The following is a 22,792-nucleotide window of genomic DNA, read 5'->3' on the forward strand; positions in this document are numbered from 1 at the left end:
CCTCTTTTGCCTGTGGAATAACTTGACCTATCCAAAAGTTAATCAAAGTTTGATAACACAGCTGGAAATTCTCTCTTATTTTCATCCTTTCATGTATCTGGTACATAAAGGTGTATTCATTATTTGTAATTATACTTGTCTTTTGGCATAATCCATGCATAAACAGCACAAAGGATTTCTTGTTTGACCTAGCTGGCCTCATAGTGCTACAGCAAGGGAGACCAGGTTCTTCTTGCACAGATTTACTGATTATATAGTATTAAATCCTGTCATGAGAGACCATCTGTCTTGAGAGACTGTTACTTTTTGAAAGAAAGAGTGGTCTTTCAAAACAGGTTTTACTGTATTATTATTATTATTATTATTATTATTACCATTATTATTATTATTATTATTATTATTATTATTATTATTATCTTCAAAGCCAGACCTAGGAGGGAGCAGCATGTGCAACAATATAGAGCACCATGATGGGTGAGGGTGGGGAGAAGGGTTGGGGTGAACAAATGCAAAGTTAGGGGGTTGGGTGTGTATGTGGTGTGTGTGCCAGATGCAAAGTTTGCACAGGTCACCATTTTCTCTAGGGCCCACCATTATTATTATAATTATAATGATGATCATTATTATTATTATTACAGAAGAATATATGGTAACTTTGAAAAGTTGTGGTGAATTAAGCACAGTAATTCCAAAACTGAGAATTTTTTTGATCCCCTTAACTATTTATAGCCCATCAGTGCTATGTAGCTTTGGTCTTTGACCATAATTAGTATTCAGTATAGTATGCAAATTAGCTGAGACATTGTTTCAAATTTTACTGCTTAGCTGAAATAAGTAATGCTTTTTATCTATTTCAACTGTTTCAATATTTTTGCCATCTTTTGGCCTCATATCTATTATTTTGGTTTATTTCAGTCAATCAGTAAAGCCAACAAAAGACGTTTTGGGTTTGGAAAAGGTTCACACAAAAGTGGTATGTAAATAAAAGCAGTATAAATTCAATTCATGTTTACCCTATCACTAGCATATTATTTCCTTCAGAATATATCACATCAGTTTTCTTCTTCTAGTTGTTGTAGGCAAGGTAAACATTGGATTGCATGGATTGGTAGTAGGACTTGTTAGTCTCATGACCAGAGAGCATCTTGAATATTCATGAGTTGCACTGTTTTATTCAGACTGGTTACTCTTTGCCATCAAGTTTTTTTCTAGGAAATGTGTATTGACCCATGCCCTAACATAAAGGAAAAAATACCTAAAATGGGGTGGGAAGAGTTAGAGGAAACTCTAAATAAGACAGTACAATAAATCTGTCTCAATAACAATTCTTTTTTGTTTTATTCTCATGATCATTATATATGCATTTCAGGTATTAATAGTGCCATATACATTACATTTAAAGAGCACAAGAGTCTTGCATAAGAGAGAATTTTATTAATTAATATATAATCATGCCTTGAAGATGACCTTGAATATAGGATCCATTTCCCTCAGTCTGGTGTAAGTGGACAGACTAATAAGTAATTGAAAGAAGGACTAAGAGAAACAACATTAACAATAATAACAATAATAATAATAATAATAATAATAATTTTTTTTCAGTTGTAGTGTTATTACACCATCAGTTTCAAAGTAGTCACGGCATATGATATAAAATCAACTAGTCCAAAAATGCAGACTTATGTGACTAATTTCCTGAAATCCTGCTACACTATTAAAGCCAATCAAACTCGAGCAAACAAGTCATATGGGTGTAGACTGTGACATCATTTTTAAAAATATGATCAGTTCCCTAAGGATAGGCCAAGGTCATAAGGGTTGCACACATTGCAATAACTCTTCAGTTGTTATGTCGCATATGTATGGGAATGTAATCAGTAGTTCAAGTGTTAACAAATATTAGACTCAGACCATGGGTGCTGTCTCCTGGAGTTGTTCCCTGTACCCCATGGTCATAACATTGCATTGAAACTATTGAAAGCACCACTCTGTAACTGCCCTCATGTACTTTTACTGAGCTTGAAATAACAAAAATATACATACATCTGACATTGATACCTTGTTCCATCCTTACCATTATGGACTTAACACCTGGGTAACAACTAATGAAATGTTAACCCTATAACTACATGCACACTTACTGGTCAAGAAAAGATAAAATGCAGATCAATAACATTTATTTTTGTCTCTCCGGAGTAACACTTAGCATCAGGGACGTACCCAAGTGGTTCAAAGTATGTGGTAGAGTTGACAACAGAGAAGTTCAGAATATTTATTATACAAAGACTGAATTCTAGTTATTATTTTTAATAATACCAGTAGTATTAGTAGTAGTAGTAAGTAGTATTTAAATTTTTTATAACATTTCCTATTGTTATTTTTATTATTATTATTATTATTATTGTCTGTCTTAGTCAAGCTTTTGTGGTGCATCAAGATTTCAGTGACATTAGTTTAAAAAGATCTTATGTTTGGACCAATGGACTTTATCACAGTATGTTTATATTTTTGGAGAAGCCATGGTGGAACAGTGGTTAGCATGCTAAACTCATGACTAAAAGGATGCAGGTTTGAATCCTACCATCAGACCAGCATAGGTCAACTACCATGGTGTGTTCTTGGGGAATGTACTTTATTCCACTTGTTTAGGCATTAAATAACTTACTTGTGTTGAAGTGCCATAAAGAACCAATCCAAACCTTTCTTATAGGAAACTGATGGGTTAATAATAATAAAAAGACTAATAATAATAATAATAATAATAATAATAAAAATAGTAAGAATAATAATAATAATAATAAAAATAGTAAGAATAATAATAATAATAAAAATAGTAAGAATAATAATAATAATAATAAAAATAGTAAGAATATTTATTATTATTATTATCATTATTTTCATCTTCTTTCATACCCATTTAATAATAATATTAACACAGTATAATTAATACTAACTAAAACAAAGCAAATTTGACAACTTTTAGCTGGTGTATGAAAGTGGTGATTTCTGTTGATTTAACTTTACATTTTCATTCCTCAAGTCTAAAATAAATTGCTCTTAATGTTCTTTCTAATTAAGGAAAGTTGAAGAACAAGAGAGTATAGTGACCAAAGGAGAAAAGCTGGTATCATCATCATCATTTTCCTTTACTTTTTTAAGATATTCAGTTATAATGTCATGTATATCATTATTATTGCACATACTAATGACAACTTTCATCATCATTGTTGATGTATTTATTATTATTATTATTGTTATTTTTGCTTGGAGTCTATGGAAAATGAAAGAAGTTTTGTAAGAATAATACCAATGCCATTATTCTCCTGAATATCAGTCGTACTCCAATGTGGCTTTTAAATTGGTCACTTTTTTTCTTCCTTTATTTCAAAATTTATGGGTAAATGAGAAAACGTTAAAAACTATTTATAAGCTCAATAATAATAATAATAATAATAATAATAATAATAATAATAATTATTATTATTATTATTATTATTGTTTCAAGGAAAGAAACAATAATCATCAACATTGTTATTATTAATATTAGTGTTAGTAGTAAAATTGCTGTTGCTGTTAAGAATTATTCACGACACTCTTTTGATGAGATTTCTCCAACACTTAAATGAATGTACCCATTTTATCAATTGATAAATGCCTGAGCGCTTGGAAGAGGAATTTTGATTGGCTCATTAAAAGAGCATGCAGGGTCATGTTGTGCCACAATGGTGAGAAAAGTGTATGGGTGCTTGCAGTGATGGGTTAAGAAGGTTTATGTGTATTCTTGAGAAATGAGGAAATCTCTGCACTTTTGAATAAAGGAGTGCAGTGGCTTGTGACAATGGTTCTCATTACTTCTCACAGTGTGACACCGCAGTAGATTTGAAAGCTAATAAGTCAAGTGCAAGTGAGATTCTCTTAATTTCATTGATAGTCTGAAGTCATGTGATAGTAACATTCATTATCAGCTCCATCAGTGATGATGCAATTTGATTGACTCTTCACTAGATGGAAGAGCCAGAATAGAGTATTTGGAGTTATATATTACTATCATAACTCGCTTCAGTCTGGTTTGATTCAGCATCTACTAGCCTGCTAAATCAACCCCCCAAAGCTGTGTTGATACTGATGGACGATATGTGGATCTGTTGTCACATGTTCATTAAAATGTGCAATTTCGCTGCATGTAAATCTTTCCGGAATAAACTTGCGTACACTTTAGACACATGCTGGTAATTGGTAACAACCATATCTAGTGTGAAATCAAAATGGACACAGGACACATAGTTGTTTTATTCCACGTGGATTTACAAGTCACTCAGCAGATGATTTGCTTCCAAAATATAATGAACATGTCACCAAAATAACACTTCAGCCAACAGTATCAAAACAGCCACGAGAAATGCCGGTAAGTGTATACAATGTACACCGATGTATGCAGCCAAAATTGGCTTCAAATTTGTGCAGCATTTAATGAATTGGTGATATAAGCCCATAAAACAAAAATCAATATTGTCGCAGGTGAGTGGATGATTTATTGGTCTAAGTATCTACTACAGAGACTTCATAGCTTGCTAAGATCATCCTTAGAGTATGAAGAACTGAGAACACTTCCCTCACCCATGTAACTACTACAGAGACTTCATGGCTTGCTAAGATCATCCTTAGAGTATGAAGAACTGAGAACACTTCCCTCACCCATGTAACTACTACAGAGACTTCATGGCTTGCTAAGATCATCCTTAGAGTATGAAGAACTGAGAACACTTCCCTCACCCATGTAACTACTACAGAGACTTCATGGCTTGCTAAGATCATCCTTAGAGTATGAAGAACTGAGAACACTTCCCTCACCCATGTAACTACTACAGAGACTTCATGGTTTGCTAAGATCATTCTTAGAGTATGAAGAACTGAGAACACTTCCCTCACCCATGCAACTTTCACTAGCTACTGATTTTATACAGATTCAAACACAAAATATGTTCAGTAGGACACATTACTTTGACTGGCTCAAGTCAAAAATACATATCTGACCTCAACCAAGTATACATCCCATCTTAAAATGTAAGCTCCTCTTCCGACACACATATTCTCAGTGTTCCCCCTGTTTAAATGAAATCCTATGGACAAAGTCATTTTGCTTACCAAGTTCAGCTACGTGAAACGATTTACCCACAGATCTTAGAAACAAGGAAACTGTTTTATCATTCAAGAGGGACCTTAAAATGCATCTATTTGGACTGCAAGAACATGTTTAATAATGTTTATTTCCTTAACTATTGTCAGCAGGCTTTTGTTTTGTAATTTCATGATGTTTGTTTTTGTAATCTCATTGTTGATTATGTTTTATGTGTTATCTAATATTGTGAAGCGCTTAGAGCTTCTAAGCATTAGGTGCTGTAACTAAGTCCATTTATTATTATTATTATTATTATAAACTGTTGTCTTGGAAATGAAACTTGATGAAGGTGGGTAAAATTGGTATTTTAGTACCAAATTAGTGATGGATGAATAGAACAACCTTTTATTTTTGTGCATTCTAAGTATGATTTTCCAATGATGCATATATGAACGTGCTCCAGAGACTTTAAAGGCCAGATTTTGCATACATAAGGAAACTATGCATTCCGATGTCTTTCCCAAATAACGACCATCAGAAGTTTTTAAAGATCAGCATGGGATAAGGTTTTCTGTCTAAGCTATTGCAATCTCCGTGGAACAGATTTCATGATCGGAATGGTGGTAAATTTGAAGTGGAAAAATACTTGAAAGCAAAGAGGCATGTGCTTTTAACTCATCTCTGTAATTTAAATACTTTTGTAACTATTTCACAGCAAAACTCAGCTGTAGTCACAAGTGTAATAAATGCAACATGCACGTCCACACATAGTAGCTAGGCAAAGCTAGTCTTTATTTAAAGCGATGTTCCCAAATTACAGTTGTTGTTGTTGTTGTTATAGGGTTTGACGCCATTTTTCAGCACAAGATAGGCTATACATGGCAGTCAGTATTAATGGTGGAGGAAGAACCTGGGAAAACCCACAGAAAGAACGACTGACCCACGGGAAGCTACCAGCAAGCTTTCTCACATATCCACCTTGGTCGAGCCCAAGACTCGAACCCATGCAGACAGAGGTGAGATGGAAGTGATCTGTGATGGAGAGCGCTCTAGACCACTTGGCCACTTGCCCACCCCCCAAAAAAAATTACAGCTAGGTTTGCTTGTTTAATGGTTATCAATATAAACTTCAAGGAATTTCAGAACCATAAGAATCAGACCATACAGTTTTGCTAATTGACATCTATTATTATTTGGAGAAAAGTCTTCAAACAAAAAGACACTTGAGCTGTTGCAAGATGAGTTTGACCTTGAAGACTCTAGAGTTATAAAGCATGGGTGTACAAGATGGTAATCCATTGGAAAGTCTATTGGACATATTCTTGAACTGCAGGCAGCTCTTGTAGCTTTATTTTGAAATGAAAGGAAGTCAGCAGAGAGAAAGTGGGTAAAAAGACTGATTAATAATCTTATTAAAGCAAAATCTCTTTCAAGTCAGAAAATAAAAAGATGAAAGTAAAGGCAGAAGAGATGAGGATAAAGGGTGATCAGAAAGAAAAAAAAATATCTATGAATTCCTTATTTAAGAGACATTTATCTATCCAGCATGAGAGCCTCTAAGCTCAGTTCTATATTTAAAAGGTAAATGTTGTGACAAAATTTTAAATCAATTATTAATAAACTAAAACAACTGGATTTTGTTCTTCAAAGGAAATGCGTAGCACAAATGAAATTGGTAAGAAGCATACTGGATATTCGTATTCTTACTGGAACAACTACACATTGGACACCAAGAAATAACAGAAACAAACATAATCTTTTTTTGTAAAGAAGGTCAGGGTGTGGCATGGTTTCTAAATTACTTAGCGATCCTGTCATAATCCATATTTCTTCTTTTTGAAGTGTACCATTCTGTTGTTTGATGAAGCAAATATTGTTGTACATCCAAATAAACCAGCTATTCTTTTTATACATATGATTGTGTCAGACTCCAGTTGGCAGATTTACTAATGGGGTTTATGAAGTCACAAATAATCAGATCAGCCGAGTTTTTAACTGATGTTTGACTTTCATGACAGAGCAAACCCCTTCTCCTTGCCAATGAAGATCTATGGCAGTGACTGCTACAGCTACAGAATTCAACTTATTCTGTGATGATTATTGAGATTATTATGCTACACACTGTGATGACGTATTTACATGCTCCAGAAATTTTCAAATGGAAACGAAGCACTTTTAAGTGTTTTGGTTGCTGCTATCTCTATTTATTGCAACACTCATCTTCCTTTGATCACTCGGAAGGAGAATTCCTAAAGTATCAAGCTGGCATTCTTACTGAAAAATATGTCATGCAGGCAGGGTTATTGTGCAATTGCACCTTATTTTCCAGCTAAAAGACCAAAAATTGAATATGTAAGTTCCCTCATTCTAGTCAGGTTATGAACAGAATGTTATTTTCTTGCCACTCTAATGCTGACTGTTAGAGATTTTCACATTTTTGTTAAGAAGAAAAAAAGAACCTGAATGTGGACCTAGTCTCATTAAAGTGATTGTTGCTCTACCAGTGTGCAAATCACTGCTACATATTATTTTAAAATGCAGCACGACAGTCAGTTGCTTTCGAAAGTGCTGCATATGAAAACTTAAAGCAATATATGTTGTTTTGACTCTATGGTCATAAACTAAGCAACATAAACAAGCAAAATCATAAAGTTTAGTAAAATTGAACAAGCAATTTAATTATCAATGTTATAAAATGACAATTTATGAGGAACTTGCAGTATTATGAATTGAATCCAAAGTAATCCTTAAAAAGTTGTATTCAAGTCCTAAAAAATAAACTGTTCCAAATAAATTCCAGATTCTCGAATGTACTAGTCTGCCAACAGTTCTGACGTGTCAAAATGGCATTGTTCAGAACCGCTTTTGAATAATTCACTACATTCTCAGAATAATAGTTTAGTCCCATGAGCACTTTCTATTTCCATTGAATAATACAAACAAATGTTTCCTCTCAAATAATATCTAAATACAGCATAAAATAATCTGCAGACTTCATCATAACTATTACACAAGAAATGAGAATGAGAAAATTGCATAGTCCTTGGAACTTGTATAAAGCCATCACAGGTGAAAACGTATTTTGCTACTACTGGTTATGTGACACGATGATGTAAAAATCGTTGTAAAAGAACACACGTAACCTAACCCATCCAATGAGAAACAGCCCCAAACTTGACAACATGTTTACACTACTGATATCTTTATTAGTAACTGTAAATACTTACCCAACCATTTATTTATAGATCCTACGCAAGCTTATATTCTTCGTGTCTTAAAACAGAGCCTATACACATTATTTTAGCTATAGATAATAACTACAACTGTACTGATTCATTTAGATTGTGTCCATTATCCACGGTTACACTAACATTAATCATAGATAAGTAAATAATGAGCTATGACACATTCTGCTTGGCCATTCTATGGCATGCAGAATTATACTGATATCAGCGGAATCTGTCCATCTATTTCACTGCACATTTCGTCCAAGCACGTTTCGAGTCAGTCGTTCAGTTAGCTGCAAAGCAGACTATCTAGTAGACAGCTGTACTGAGAATCTAGATAACCTTCCGGCACACTTTCAGGCTGCTCTTCCAGCCTCCAGTACAGAAAAGACGCGTTATGTGGCTTGACCGACGGACAACTCACCCGGCTGGCAAGTTATTCCCAGCGACATTCCTTGCTAGTAGGTAAATTTCACGATGATGCGAAATGATCTTAATGATGAAGTATATTTCGATTCGATCTTTTGGAGTTAAACTGTTACAGAAATGTTTAAAGTTTTGCCACTCTCAGAATGTCCACTCTTGTCATCTACAAGTCAGATCTATAAAATCAAGACTTTGTTATACTTGGAAGGCATGAAAAAAAATTCCTCGTTCCGTCTACAATTGTTTCGTTGTACTGGTATTATATTTGAAGAATCATTAATCTTATAGGAAATTAAGTCATAGTAGTGGCAGGATGCTCATCATTGCTTCATCCTGTTCCAAACGAAACGTGATCAGGGAAGAAGAAAGTAAATATTTTAGTAAATGATGTTTCCGCACGAACACTTAACGGATCAAATTACTAGAAAACCTCACACCTCCATGCAAATGCGATCTTCAAATTGATGTATACATTAGCTAAACACAGGTACACCACCAGGTGATAGGTCGTCTGTTAGCAGAGACAGGGGTAGGTGTAATTGATAAGAATATTTTCCCTTTGTATATTGTATACACGGAGAAGACACTATTTCGTTTTGGTGTCTTGGAAGTAGTGCAGTTATTTTCCTCTTGTTAATATGACCGGGTAAGTATTATCGACAAATATAATGTACTATTAACTGTGTTGTTTATAAAGCAATTCTTGCAAATATAATATCAATAGGACTAAAGGTGATAAAACCCCATTTGTTCATGACATAACATAATTTTAACCAGTTTAATTTCCTGTAAAAATAAACAAATTGCATCAAAGCTGATAAGCTATTATTTTTACCGGTATATAGATTGATATGTTGTACAAAGAGAAATGTTTGATTGCTGACTTTCTGCAAACAGTTTTTAATGTGGAATTTACCACGTCACAACATACACGATGGAATATATAAACTGTTTCCGGTAAATGTACAAAAAAAAATGAAAGTAAAACAAGATGATATTATACTGCTTATTCAGAGCATGTGGTAATAATTAGACGGATTAAGAAATTATGTTCTGAGAAATAGTCATAAAATTCTCCATTGATTTAATAGATTCAAAATCCTATGAGTGCAGTTTCTGTGATAAGAGATTTGCCACAAAGAGTGGGATGGAGCAACATAAAAGACACCACAACAGTAAGAACAATGTATTTTATATCCATAGCTTAGATATTTCATTTTGTTGTTTTAATTATTTCCTTTTAAGTCAGGCAATTTTTTTGTCACACCACATAAGATAGTATTTTCCCTGAGAGTACTGTAAGATCCTCCTTTTGTTTAAGATATTTTAGAGCCAGTGAGAACTGGGATTTTGTCGAGATATTTTCTTAAAGACTGGTTTGTGGCGATTTTACAGACATCATAAGGGTTATAACAATTTATTGTATATATATTTCTTGCACATTTCGTTTCTTTTTTTAAAAGGCCTCCTTATTATGCAGCCAATTTTTACGTAGAATCCACTTGCAGTGTTGGGTCTTCGAAATCTAATTTACCTAATGTATTTTATACTAGTCTGGAATCTAAGTAATATGAACTTTATTGATTTTATTGACTTAGGAAAAAATGAATTAGGTACACACAAGTGTGTGTAGCATAGAAAATGAGATGAATTCAGTTTGAGTCGAAGTAAGTATACTAAGATTTATTGGAAATCTGTTATTATTTTTATATCAGCGGGACTAGGAACATTCCTTAGTTAAGCACTATACTGTATATATAATATAGATTATCTTTCTTGATTCTTACAATTTTTGATAGTACTCTCCTTCCACAACCAACCAAAGTAATAGTACCCGCAAGCTTTGAAAAGGACATTTCTTTAACTCAGCTCTAATTTCCTTTAAAAATCTATGAACTGAATACTTAGATCTTTTGAACACGTGCTTGTTTAAAATGCACAAAATGTAATTGTGCTGCCTGCCTAAAATATATGAGAGAATGTTAAAGCGGCGTGTAACGAAATTCGTCATATGTCACTATTATACATTGCTGACTCCATATATGCTTGAGGACTGTTTGTGAGCAATGCAGCCTCTTCACAAAAGGAATGGAATTTTTTTCTCACAGTGGAATCCTCTCGGACTCAGTGGTTCGTCCTTTCTATGTCACTGTCATATTTTGCTAACTTTGTATCTGCCTTAAAGCTATGAGAAGAGTGACGCAGCCGTATCAAGAGTAAATATGATTTCTTGGATTGTTTAGAGTAAGTGACTATTATCATGTTCCACCAGTCTTTAAAGTTTTATTTTGTCATTTGTTAAACTTTAATTCAGCGTCTAAAAGGAATCAGTTTGTCTCAAAATCCATTATTCTATCTTGCGCCCTACTGTGGGTTTGTTTGGAAGGAAAGGAGAGACACTTATTCACTTTCGATTAAGGTTTAATGTTTAAATCTTTACCAACGGTATTTGTACGAGGCCCGTGTGCATATCGGTTGAAGTCGAGGGATGTGGTGGCATTGTGGTAGGTTAGCTACTCAGACTTTATCAGATGATATAACTCCGACAACAGACGTTCTGCTTATATCGCGGAAGTTTATTCAAAGCATCATAAAGGCCATATTATGGATCTGTGTAAAATCAAATTCAAGTTGAGCAAAATTATGGTATCTTCATTATTTCCATATTTAATAACACTGTTAGAAATATTAATGAATTATGTTACAAGAGGTCAATATTCCTAGAGAACAGTATATGATTTTATTTTCATTTAGCAGATTTCAGTGACCATGAATGCGAGTTTTGTACGAAGAGATTATTCACAAAGACGAAGCTGAGGCGACAAAAGAGTTACGTATTTTGTTATCAATAGTTTACATATTTCATTTCAGTGCTTTGAGTGTCTTCAAGCCATGCAATGTTGACATCGTACCTTCTGGGCTTGATTATAGCTAGTGACGTGCTACAAGTGACATGAAAACAAAAACAAAAAGAAGACAATCATCAAAAGTTAGGATTTTCATATCTAACTATTACAACAGTGACCTAGAAAACTAATATTCTGCTTATTCACTCTAGCACATTGCCTATTATTTCCGATTTACTTCACTTCCTTCTGCATTCATGTGGTATCTTCTAATCTCAGTATCCTAACTACTCTTTAAATTAATATGCAAATTTAACAAATGGGTTTTGGCATTACCTACTTACTGTCAAAGTATAAATGTGTGATTTTATTCTCATCTGGAATCTACACAGTATGAACTTTGTTGACGTAGAAAAACGAATTTGGTAGGCAAAAATGTCAGTGAGATTGGAAACGATAACAGTTAAATGTTTAGTCAGAAGAAAGATATTAAAAACGGAAAATGCTAGATATAGCTGTAATTATATTCTTTAGAGTGTTCTCTATAATAAAAATGTTTCCTTTCTGCAACACACCACAAAAATGACTCAAATGAGCTTTTGAGAGAAATAAATGGATCCAATAATGAATTTGGTTTACTGTTGATAGTGTTCCGAAGAAAAATTCCTTACGAATAAAATTATATATAATGAGTATAGCTAGCTACGTCTAACATGCTAGTTTTTCAAGTGTATCATTTAATTATGGTGGCTGTGGATATTGGATATATAGGACTATAAAATATACATGACCGTGAAAGTAGTTATCTCTCGCATAGTATAATTTATTTTAACAGTCTGTTAAGCATCTGTTTCGATTCCATTTGAAGGAAACATTTTTGCTTACTAAGCAACACTATTCGGTGATGCCGATATGAATTTAAAGTGATGGACGTTAAATGAGAAATACCTAATCAGTGATTATCTATTTTTTTCTTTCTTTTTGGTTCAGAACCATGTTTTTTTTTTTCGTAGACAAGCATTAACAAATTGGCAACTGAAAAGTGCAAATGATTCAAGTATATTTACTCAACAATCAATCTCAATGTAATCATGATAATAATTCCAAATTTTATTTGCACAAAGAACCTTCACAATTTCTAGATTCCACTAATTTCCTGCTGATGCACTCACACTAACTTACGAAACACTATATTATGTAAACATTCATATATGCTTGCCAACAACAAAATTTCCAAATTGGACATTGGGAGTTTCTAATGAGAAATTTAAGTTTAGGCTTGAAAAGTTCGTACATGGGTAAAAAGTGATCTCCAGGAAGTTGTCATTCAATTGAGTAAAATAATAAATGCAACGAACTGCTAGGTTGCTTGAAACATTGGTGGATAACTGAGTTGTACTACTGCAGAGCAAAGACATGGGTAACATGTTTGATTACAAAATCAAATATGTCAACCAATGTAACTTAAATGGTTCTATTCCAGTCTGTGTTCGACTGCAGTACATATAACATTAGCGTTGCAGTGACAAGTTGCCTCCGTTTGAGTAATTTAATGCCAATTTCTGTAATTTGTGTCATGCTTTCAGAAATTTGAACGTATACATTCAGATTTTGAGGATATGGGTATAGCTATATAATAGCCTAAACCTTTATATGACATACATAATGTGGAGATATATTTACATCTTTATGGAATTGTCAAAACTGTTTATGACAATTCAAGTCATATATCAAAAGCAGCATTGTTTCGTGCATGGGTACGTATTAAACCAGTTAAGTGATCAGGAATTGACGATCGATAATTTATCCATGAAATATATGACCTGATCATATTAACGTTAGGAATTACTCTTTGCCACCTTCGATCAATCTGACATATGCGACTAGCGAATAGCAAGTCTCTCGAACGTTCCTTCATCGATGACATCCTATACTCAGCTGACCGCCTTGACTTGCCACCGACCGACTAGCCGGACAGACCATATCCATTGCAGACCGGTAGCCTTCCAACCCGGCTCATCTGACTGCACCGGACATACATTCATCAGCTGGACCACGCTCCATGCATGACTCCCAGGGCGCTACTAGCATATCTAACATGTAGAACCTTATTTACACATGGTGACAATTTGGTGTCATCATTGCCGAACAGAATACTATATACATTGACACAATGAATATGGTAGGAAGATCTTCCTTTGGTTGACGACGAAAGCGATACAGATTTGTCTGTACAGTCTGATAAAACCTTGGAAAGGACATAATTTAGTTTTATAGCGATATGCGAACATATATACAGAATTTTGTTGTCTTTTGAATCCCCTCATATACAGGCAGTCAATACTACATAGAGGGTCAAAATCTTGGTGTATATTGATGATAATGACAAACAATTATCCTTCAGAAATTTACCACAACCGCTAAAGGTTACATACATTAATGTGTTTGTACTTTACAAAAATTGTGATGTCTGTAGTTCAAGGTTCTTATTTTGGAGGATTAATTGCATGCAAATTTCTCACGACAGTGGTACAAATTACATATCGATGTTTATCATTCGGATGTAACTAGCCTAGACTCAGATATTACTGCCGTCAACATGTCTGCACCATTCTGTTATAAAGTGGACATGAAAGTATTTACCTTCAGGTCCAAGTTGGTCAGAAACATCTTGTATACTTCTTCTGGACGCTACCTGGCATCTCTAACCATTTTTCGCCTAACCAAGAATTTCGGATGTGACTATGTCAGGGAATCTAAATTCCATATCCCCAATGCAGGAAATAGGCTTGCTCACCACAAAATAAGAAGAGATGTACTCTTGCACATGTCTTTTAACTACCAAACAGTGACCATACGCTACATTCACTTAAGTTCCCCTCGTCTGTTTGGATGTTGAATTGAAGAAATGCGAATGCACACGGCATAGGCATAGTCCTTTCAATTTGATGCAGGTCCCTACCGCTGCGCCACCTTCGAAATATTCTTCTAATGTCAAAGTGATCGGGTAATAAATTTGACCGAGAAGGACTATGTTTTAGTCAATTATGTTTCTCTAAAAATACATACTCGATCACATCAGTGCCTCCTACCCTCCTCTCCTGTTATATGTTTCACTCAAGCAAAAACTGTTGATTTTGCGATATGGGTGACCACCTAGTGAGAGCGAGGGAAGTTAATCTGTAAATAGGTTATTCTGTATACTGTACTCAAGGGCTGATTTAGAAGGTAGCAGAGTTATATTTCCTAATGTAAGTGTGATTGGGTACATATTTTGGGAGAAATATAATCTACCAAATAATCATCTCCTTTTCCCTTAATTAGGTAAGTAAATTTAATTGATATATAAATTTCAGTGAGAAACACTTTTCAACCACCATAGTTTGGTGTTTGGTTGTATATGCCAGCTGACTAATCAAACACATGTTGACTATTGTTTAGCCATCATTATGCCATGACTCTACACAGGATGCATTAACACTAAAAACATATAAGACTTAATAGTTTTGCTGCTGACAGTTCAGTATTAATCAGATCAGCAATTTTCATTTTTGAAAGAGCTGTTGTCTTTCAAAACTTTCAAAGCTAAGCTAAGAGTAAAGTGTAGCGATTGACTATTGACAACTGAAATGTAAGAGTGAAGTGTAGCGATTGACTATTGACAACTGAAATGTAAGAGTAAAGTGTAGCGATTGACTATTGACAACTTAAATGAACATTCACAAATTGAACGTTTGAACATCTGTATCCCTATAAAGAATAGTAGGATGTTTTCTTTCAGAATACAACACACCTTGTCAGATTAGTATAAAATTTCGAGAACCATGACACGAGAATGTAGTATCCTTTAACAATGAAGGATGTCAATGTATTATCACGCTTCATAAATTGAAACATTATATTATATTGCCAGAAAAGTTTAGAAATTATTTTCTGGGACAGCACTGTAAAATGTTTTATTTTATTTAACAGGTTACGCACACTGTGAGTGTTATGTTTGTGACAAGGGATACTCAATTAAGACGGAGCCGTGGCAACATTTGCATCATAAAGGAAAGAAGAATTCCTTTTATATCCTTGTTTGATCTATTTTGTTTGATTAATTTAAATGTCTTCTTTTTAGTCAGGCATGCTTCACATTTCCGCCGAATGACAAATAACACCAACATAACAGTGACACAGTAAGCAAATATTTATCCAATTTACTTAAAGTCAGATTGTTAGATATTTCAGGTATACCGTTTCCTCAATTTCATAAGAACCTGGTATCATCTAGTTTGGAAAGCCTTCTCTTTATATGAATTTGTAATTCTTCAGAAAATAGTTGTCTCTTTATCCACAGAAGTCAGTTATACCTAACGAGGCTATTGTGTCAGTATACCGTTTATTCTCGTTTGTAAGACGAATTAGCTGGAGGTGTTCATCCCTTTCAGGGCTGCCAAAAATGATTCTAAACGAGTATAGACGGCAATACGTTTATACTTTGAACATATTATCACATTACATCAATGTTATGAAAAAATGAAATTCCACAGTCGAGGAAAAGCAAGAAAAGACTGTAGAGCGTTCAGTATAAGTTTTTACTGCATATTGCAGTAGTTATTTTATGAAATTTGTGATATGTAAATTTATCATTTGTGGACTTTATTAGTTTTTTCTGACCCAGTGCTCCAATACGTAATCGTTAATGCCCGTCGTTGGTTGTTTTTGCGTACATTACTAGCATAGGTTCACTTATTAAGAAACAAGCGTTTATTATTTCCGTAGGTGAACACAGTTCGATATCCTCCCACAAAAAATAGACGATGTCGATTAAACGCATAAACAATTTAAGGCATGTGAGCACATGTATGGGGCCTGACTGTCATGCCTGGATACCATGATGGTTTCACCAAGTAGAAATTGATGCACCCAGTGTCAATGGCGACCATTACGTAGGGACATTTTCATTGTCAAAATTACAGATACAGTAACTATTAAAAATGGTAAATACAAAGCTGATCGACTAATCTAAATTTGTTTCCCACCAGTCCTCTTTTTTCTTCGATAATGAGTTGGAATGTAAGGGAGGTTGTACGCCCAGGACTAGTCTGTCGGATGTGATAAGCACCCCTTCCCCTTGCATGTCCGTGTGCGACATTAGAATTCGTACTTGACAGTACATGGGGTACGTTTTCGGATGCTGGGGAATTATTTTTCCACACATTCAGAATGTGTGACATCTTTCATGGAGCCGACTAGCCATTTCAACTTGGCTGTGATCGATAATCAGTGAGCTGGAATATATCACGTTGTTAAGTCGTTCCGTATGCAAACCGGCCGTAGTGCTGTAGTGGAGATATATGGGGATCTGATGAACTGGTCCATCAATTTTTTGCAAGCATGAACTAGGTATCAACTGAGCCATTAGCCACCTAAAAGCCGCCATTGACATGCTGCCCTCCGCTCTGATCACCTGCAAACAGTCATCTCTTTTTAAACTATTCTGAGCAACGCTACTAAACCAAAGTGGAAAGTAGGCAAAGAAAGGGCGATTATCTTCGGCAACGGTTCTTTCCAAGAGACCCTCCCTATCTAAATGACGTCACTTTCACACTCACTCTATAGATCCCGGTAGGGAGAAGGCTCCGATCTGTGGCTGCCGAAAGTGGAATATTTGCCTTGACAGCATATATACCCGACAGGTGATTTAGATCACTAGACTAAAGTCGGAGATACCTCAGAGGGTACAACCACCGGCAATCACTATCTGTATGGATGCGAAAACAAAGGACGGGGCAGGTCTCCTATCATCTCGGGGTGTCACTGGACTGTAGCACCGTTAGGAACCGTAGTTACATAAGAACATTTCCAATATAAAATTAGTTCCTAAAGGTTTCATTTTTGGCTGAAAACCCTACATGGGACAAGGTTCCATTCTGTTTGACAACTCCGCTGTGATGACTTTCTCAAACGGCAATGCGGAAACATGTCCCCAGTCTCTGTTTTCTTGTTTGTAATTTTTTAAGTGGTAATCTCAACGACGAATACTCGACTAAGTTCGACATTGCTTAATGCATTTAGCGATTTATTGTATTGTAAAAGCCAGTTTAAAGACACAGCCGGAACCGACTTCTGATTGGGGATAAGGTGGAATGCCAAAATCCGAACATTTGATTCACCAGCCCTGGATCAAATAACTCTTTCTATAGATTGGAACGGCTAAATGCATACACATCTCCTCCAACGCCTCAGGTTTCGAACGGTGATACAAAAAGTAAATGAATCGAAGCGACTCTTTAATATGATTACACCACTCAGATGAAAAATCTTGGAGCAATCTCATCAATCTCGCAACCGAATCACAGGAACCTAAATTATCTCACCCTAAGCTCTAAGCAGCAACGACGACAGATGCTTCATCCCACCTCAGAGTTTCGGAACGTCCTCGCCTGGATCGTATTAAAATGCGCCCTTAGAAGCAAAGAGTTATTGACAGCCAGTGTTGGAGAAATCTCTTAAGCGCGATTATCAAAGTCCAAATTTAAACAAACAAAACTTATAGTGTTGATGTAAATGTACCATGTAATGTCACTCAAATATTTCAAGCTCCTCATATTATCCAAAATATGATGTACGAAAAGTAGCCACTTCTTTCAAGAGTAAATAGAAATTGTATGATTGCTTTCATCAATTTACAAACATTACGTTTCATCATACATTTCTTCTTTCGTTCATGACAGGACCTGTAGAAAGCTGCTATTCTTTATTTCAAGATATTCGCGAGCAATTTATTTGAGTCTATAAAATCAGTTGCTCATTATTTCATCGCATCATTCCGGTTTTCAGAAGAGAAAGAGAATGATTCAGTGTTAGCTGATTTTTAGCGATGGTATATTACCTGAGGGATAATATCTGTCTCATGTTTATAGCAAATCAGTAATATGAATGTGTTGGAATGAGGGGTGTTTTTGTTGTGACTGGTTAACTTCTCAGAGACCCAATCTAATGAAATCAGTCAGAAAGCAGAATATTGTATTTTGCCAAATATGTTACAAAGAAGAACATAGGGCATCATCTCTATAGTTTTTAAATCAATGACTTTTATTCAGAGCTAAATAATAGTGTAACAGAATTGCTCCCACAAATGAGGAAATGTTTTTCTTAGTATGAATGCAAATCAACCTTACGTCAAGCAAGATGGTATTATCGTATTTATTGTTGACACATTATATTTTTATTGTTAGAAGCGTTCAGGAATTGTGTAATGGCACGGCGCTTTAAATCTTCTTTTCATTTAATAGATTTCAGAACCTGTGGATGCCACGTTTGTGACGAGGAACACTCAGCAGAGAAGGAGACGAGGCAACATTTACGTAACAATAGAGGAAAGAAAAATTCATTTAATATCATGATCATACTTTGATTACTTTAAATGTCTGCTGTTAGGTTTACAGAGGAAGGAACATATTATTTAAAATATCTAACTTACCTATTTTCTTTTACTATAAATGTGTGCTGCTAAGTGTACCTCTCACATCTGTTCTAAGTTGGGACTACAAATCATATAATTATTTTATGAATTTACCATGTTGGGAAGCCGTAATGTGCGAGAACTTTACAAACTGGTTTAAAGTCGCACATATAAATGTGGACTCTATACGGTCTCAACAGTGATTGCAGGCGTTGGTCATTTATAACACCCGATTCTGATCTCAGCCTAAATTGTGTGATTTGGATTTTTATCGTAGCACTCAGCCTAAATTAAAAACCTACTTAATTGACAAGACAGAAGTGGATTGTGGCAAAACATTCGATCTGTACGGTATGCAGCATTTCAGGTTGGGGATGGGAAAATGTGCCACCTCGCTTCTGCATGGTCAGTGGTAAGCGTTGGGTTCGAGATGAAAAAGCTATTCACATCAGTCTTAGCTTGTACTGAGAATAATCATATCAGAACTGATTATTCTATCTGCAATCGTACTTTGCAATTTTCGAAAGATAGGATAAAGATAATGATCCAATTATGGTATATGTTTAGTGTTCACTTGTTTTCAAAGGCATAAAATCTGCCCCAAGTTTATATACAAAAATGAAATTGATGTGGTGGCATGACGCGTGTTATTTGTGATGGCTTAACTAAACATAATTTAACTTAATGAAACAAGTTAGACAGCATATTATTATTTCCCAATTTGTTATTAAGAAACACTTTGCAAACATTTTCTTCTTGTTCATATCACTGAAGTTTATTACGGGCACAGGAATATTGTTACTCATCAATTGCTCAAGCGAGTAATGAAAGATTTCCTGCAGCTGTACAAATCAAATTCAAGTCAAGAAACTTTTATTAATATGCCTCATTACGTCCATATTGTTATCGTTAAAAGTATTCAGGAATTATGTTCTGGGATAGCACTATAAAATATAATTTGCTTTTAACAGGTGCAAGACGCCAACAGTGCGACGTTTCTGCTAAGGGATACTCAGCAAAGTGGGATCGATGGCAACATTTTCGTCTTCATAAAGGAAAGAAGAATTCGTTTTATATCCTTATCTTAATATAATTCAGTTGATTGGCTTAGATGTCTTTGTATGTCGGGCATAATCTATAATATTAATTCTCTTTTGTGTGGAAATAATAGTACTAATAATAAAGAAAATGATACCCAAATTAAAATACGTTGTTATTTCTATTTCAGTGGAACTGAGATCAATCGTTATTTATGCAGCAAAATAATATTGCCAGCAAATAAATATCTCCATTTGCTCCATCTAAACTTTTTTGATAACAATTACCCTTCTGCTAGACATCAAAATGTACTCGATATGAAACATTCGTTTTAAAGTTTAAAGCTGATGAGTGGTTTGAATATATGTGCCTTACGAATAATAAAGTATTCCATCGACTAATACATACATTCTCAATACACGCTAGTTTATCAAGTGTAACATTTAATTATACTGGCTGCCAAGAATATAAGGATATTGGATATATAGGATTGTAAGATATACCGGTATGTAAATTTCTCTCACACAATATTACTAGTTTTAAAAGAATTATGTTGTCCAACTGTTATAAACGTTTATATACCAAGCAACACCACATGACACAATTATTAATACGAAGTTTTGAGATAAATGTGTAAGATCGGAATATTATCGAATATAAGCTGAAGCAAACATATAATGTAAAGCAGATATCAATCACTATAGGAACAGACATCATGTATCACTATCATATATTTCTAGCTCCTTATAAGCAGCAACTTCATTTAGAGCAAAGATGCCTTTTTTGCAATTGATTTTAATTACAGGATGGAATGGAACGAGGAATGTTATATATGATGGATTAACTGCTCAGAACCTTACTTTAATTTAATGATTCAGAGAGAATATTGCTGTTTTCATCCTTGCAAATCAAATTCAGGCATAACGAAATTGCGTCCACAAGATAATGTATCCTTACAAGCTTTCAGGAATTATGTTCTGGGACGGCAATATAATGTATTATGTTTTAACAGATTTCAGATGTTACGAATGCGACGTTTGTGACAAGGGATGCTCGACACAGAGGGAACTGTGGCAACATTTGCGTGATCACAAAGGTAAGAACATTTCATTTTATATCCTCATCTTGGCAATTTGCATGCAATTATAATAAATACGTTATTTTATGTCAGCGATGTTTTGGATTGCATGCAAATGCAGTGTTGGGACTTCCAATAAAACCAATATAACAGCTACATAGGATGCGAATATTTGCCAATTCAAATTAATGCATTTTGTCAGTATTTTTTGCGGTCTACTGTTTCCCATTTTCGTCCTCTTAATCTGGTATCTCATATTTTCCATTTCTCTTTTTATTAATTTCTAAATTTAACAAAATGGTTGTGAATTTAGTAACTGCTGTCTCTTGTAAATAGCATAGCATGAAATCATAACCAATTTTGCTGAAGAAAAACTTCTAAGGTTTTTGGAGAATATTAGTTATTGTTAAAGTCTGTTATTATTTGTATATCAGCTGTTCTGGAAGTATTCTTTAGATTTGCAGTAAAACAATATTGTCCATCAAATATATACTCACTCTCCTCATTCATAAAGCATATGCTAGCGATTCACTTAAGAACATAACGAAAAAAATAATTTATGTAACGTTCGAGGAGAAGAACATGGACTCAACGATAACATTCTTTTATAGCGGATGAGTTTGCAGAACTAAATTTCTTCAGAATAAAATATTCTGTAACTTATTAAGTACAATTAACTGCTTCTCAACTCATGCTACTTTACCAATGGGAATACCTTTATGCTGGCTCTCTAGAACATGAAAAAACTAGATATATAGGATTATAAGATATATGAAAATATGATGTACATGTGACAGCTCGAAGACGCTTGAGATGCATTTGTTGGGTAGATATGTTATATATTCCAGCTTAAACAAATAAAACCTTTTAGAATTTAGTTGTAAGAGTACTATACAATATAAATGCAGCATATATCAATATCATATACTTGTAGCTCATTATGCGATAGAAAACTATGATTTGAGAAACTTCTTTCAATACTAAATATTATTTGTGTGATCGCTTTGATCAAATAATTAATATTGTGTTTCATTATCCATTTAAGGTTTCACTGTTTCATCAATTAGGGGACCCATCAAATGCTAATGAAATTTAATTCAAGATCCCTGATGGCAGGTTGAATAAATATATTTGAACATTGACTGTGCTATATGTAATCATACCAAGCAGTATTTGTCAAGAAAGAGAGAAAAAGATGATTCAGTTTCGATAATTTATTAATGTTCACCAGTTTACCAATGGTAAAAAACCTGCCTCAAACATACCAATATAATAATAGTGATGTGAGGGGTTCTTATTGTGACTGGTTAACTACATGGATACTTAATTTGGTGAAATGAGTCCAATAATGGAATATCGCTTTTCCTTATTTATTTTATAAACATGCACGTTGAGCAGTTTTCCCTTGCTTATATTAGTGACATGTACTTAGTATTATAGAACATTTAACGAAATTGAAGAAAATGATGAAACGTAGTTTTCTATACTTCGGCGAATCAAATTTAGGCTGACAGAAACATCTATTACCGGAATTGCTTACCTTTCGCTATCTGTATCACTGAAAATATTCGTGAATTGTGTTCTGGGACAGCATAACAAGATCTT

General features: G+C 34.4%; 1 protein-coding gene across 5 annotated transcripts in view; it reads left to right on the forward strand.

The window, feature by feature from the left end:
* LOC149776050 (uncharacterized) overlaps positions 1-22,792 on the forward strand; it is a 117,123-nt gene that overhangs the window by 60,897 nt on the left and 33,434 nt on the right. For 4 of the 5 annotated variants that reach the window (XM_089942305.1, XM_089942306.1, XM_089942301.1 and 1 more), the window contains exons 10-16: positions 916-973; positions 9,864-9,947; positions 11,527-11,601; positions 15,591-15,669; positions 18,900-18,983; positions 20,041-20,124; positions 21,120-21,205. In XM_089942305.1, coding sequence (XP_089798431.1) covers positions 916-973; positions 9,864-9,947; positions 11,527-11,601; positions 15,591-15,669; positions 18,900-18,983; positions 20,041-20,124; positions 21,120-21,205 — 550 coding nt within the window. The remainder of the gene's footprint in view (positions 1-915; positions 974-9,863; positions 9,948-11,526; positions 11,602-15,590; positions 15,670-18,899; positions 18,984-20,040; positions 20,125-21,119; positions 21,206-22,792) is intronic. The other variant, XM_089942304.1, reaches the window with a different exon arrangement.

The sequence above is a fragment of the Sinohyriopsis cumingii genome, chromosome 18 (assembly GCF_028554795.1).
Source record: "Sinohyriopsis cumingii isolate HCF-2022 chromosome 18, ASM2855479v2, whole genome shotgun sequence".
NCBI classification, from domain to species: domain Eukaryota; kingdom Metazoa; phylum Mollusca; class Bivalvia; order Unionida; family Unionidae; genus Sinohyriopsis; species Sinohyriopsis cumingii.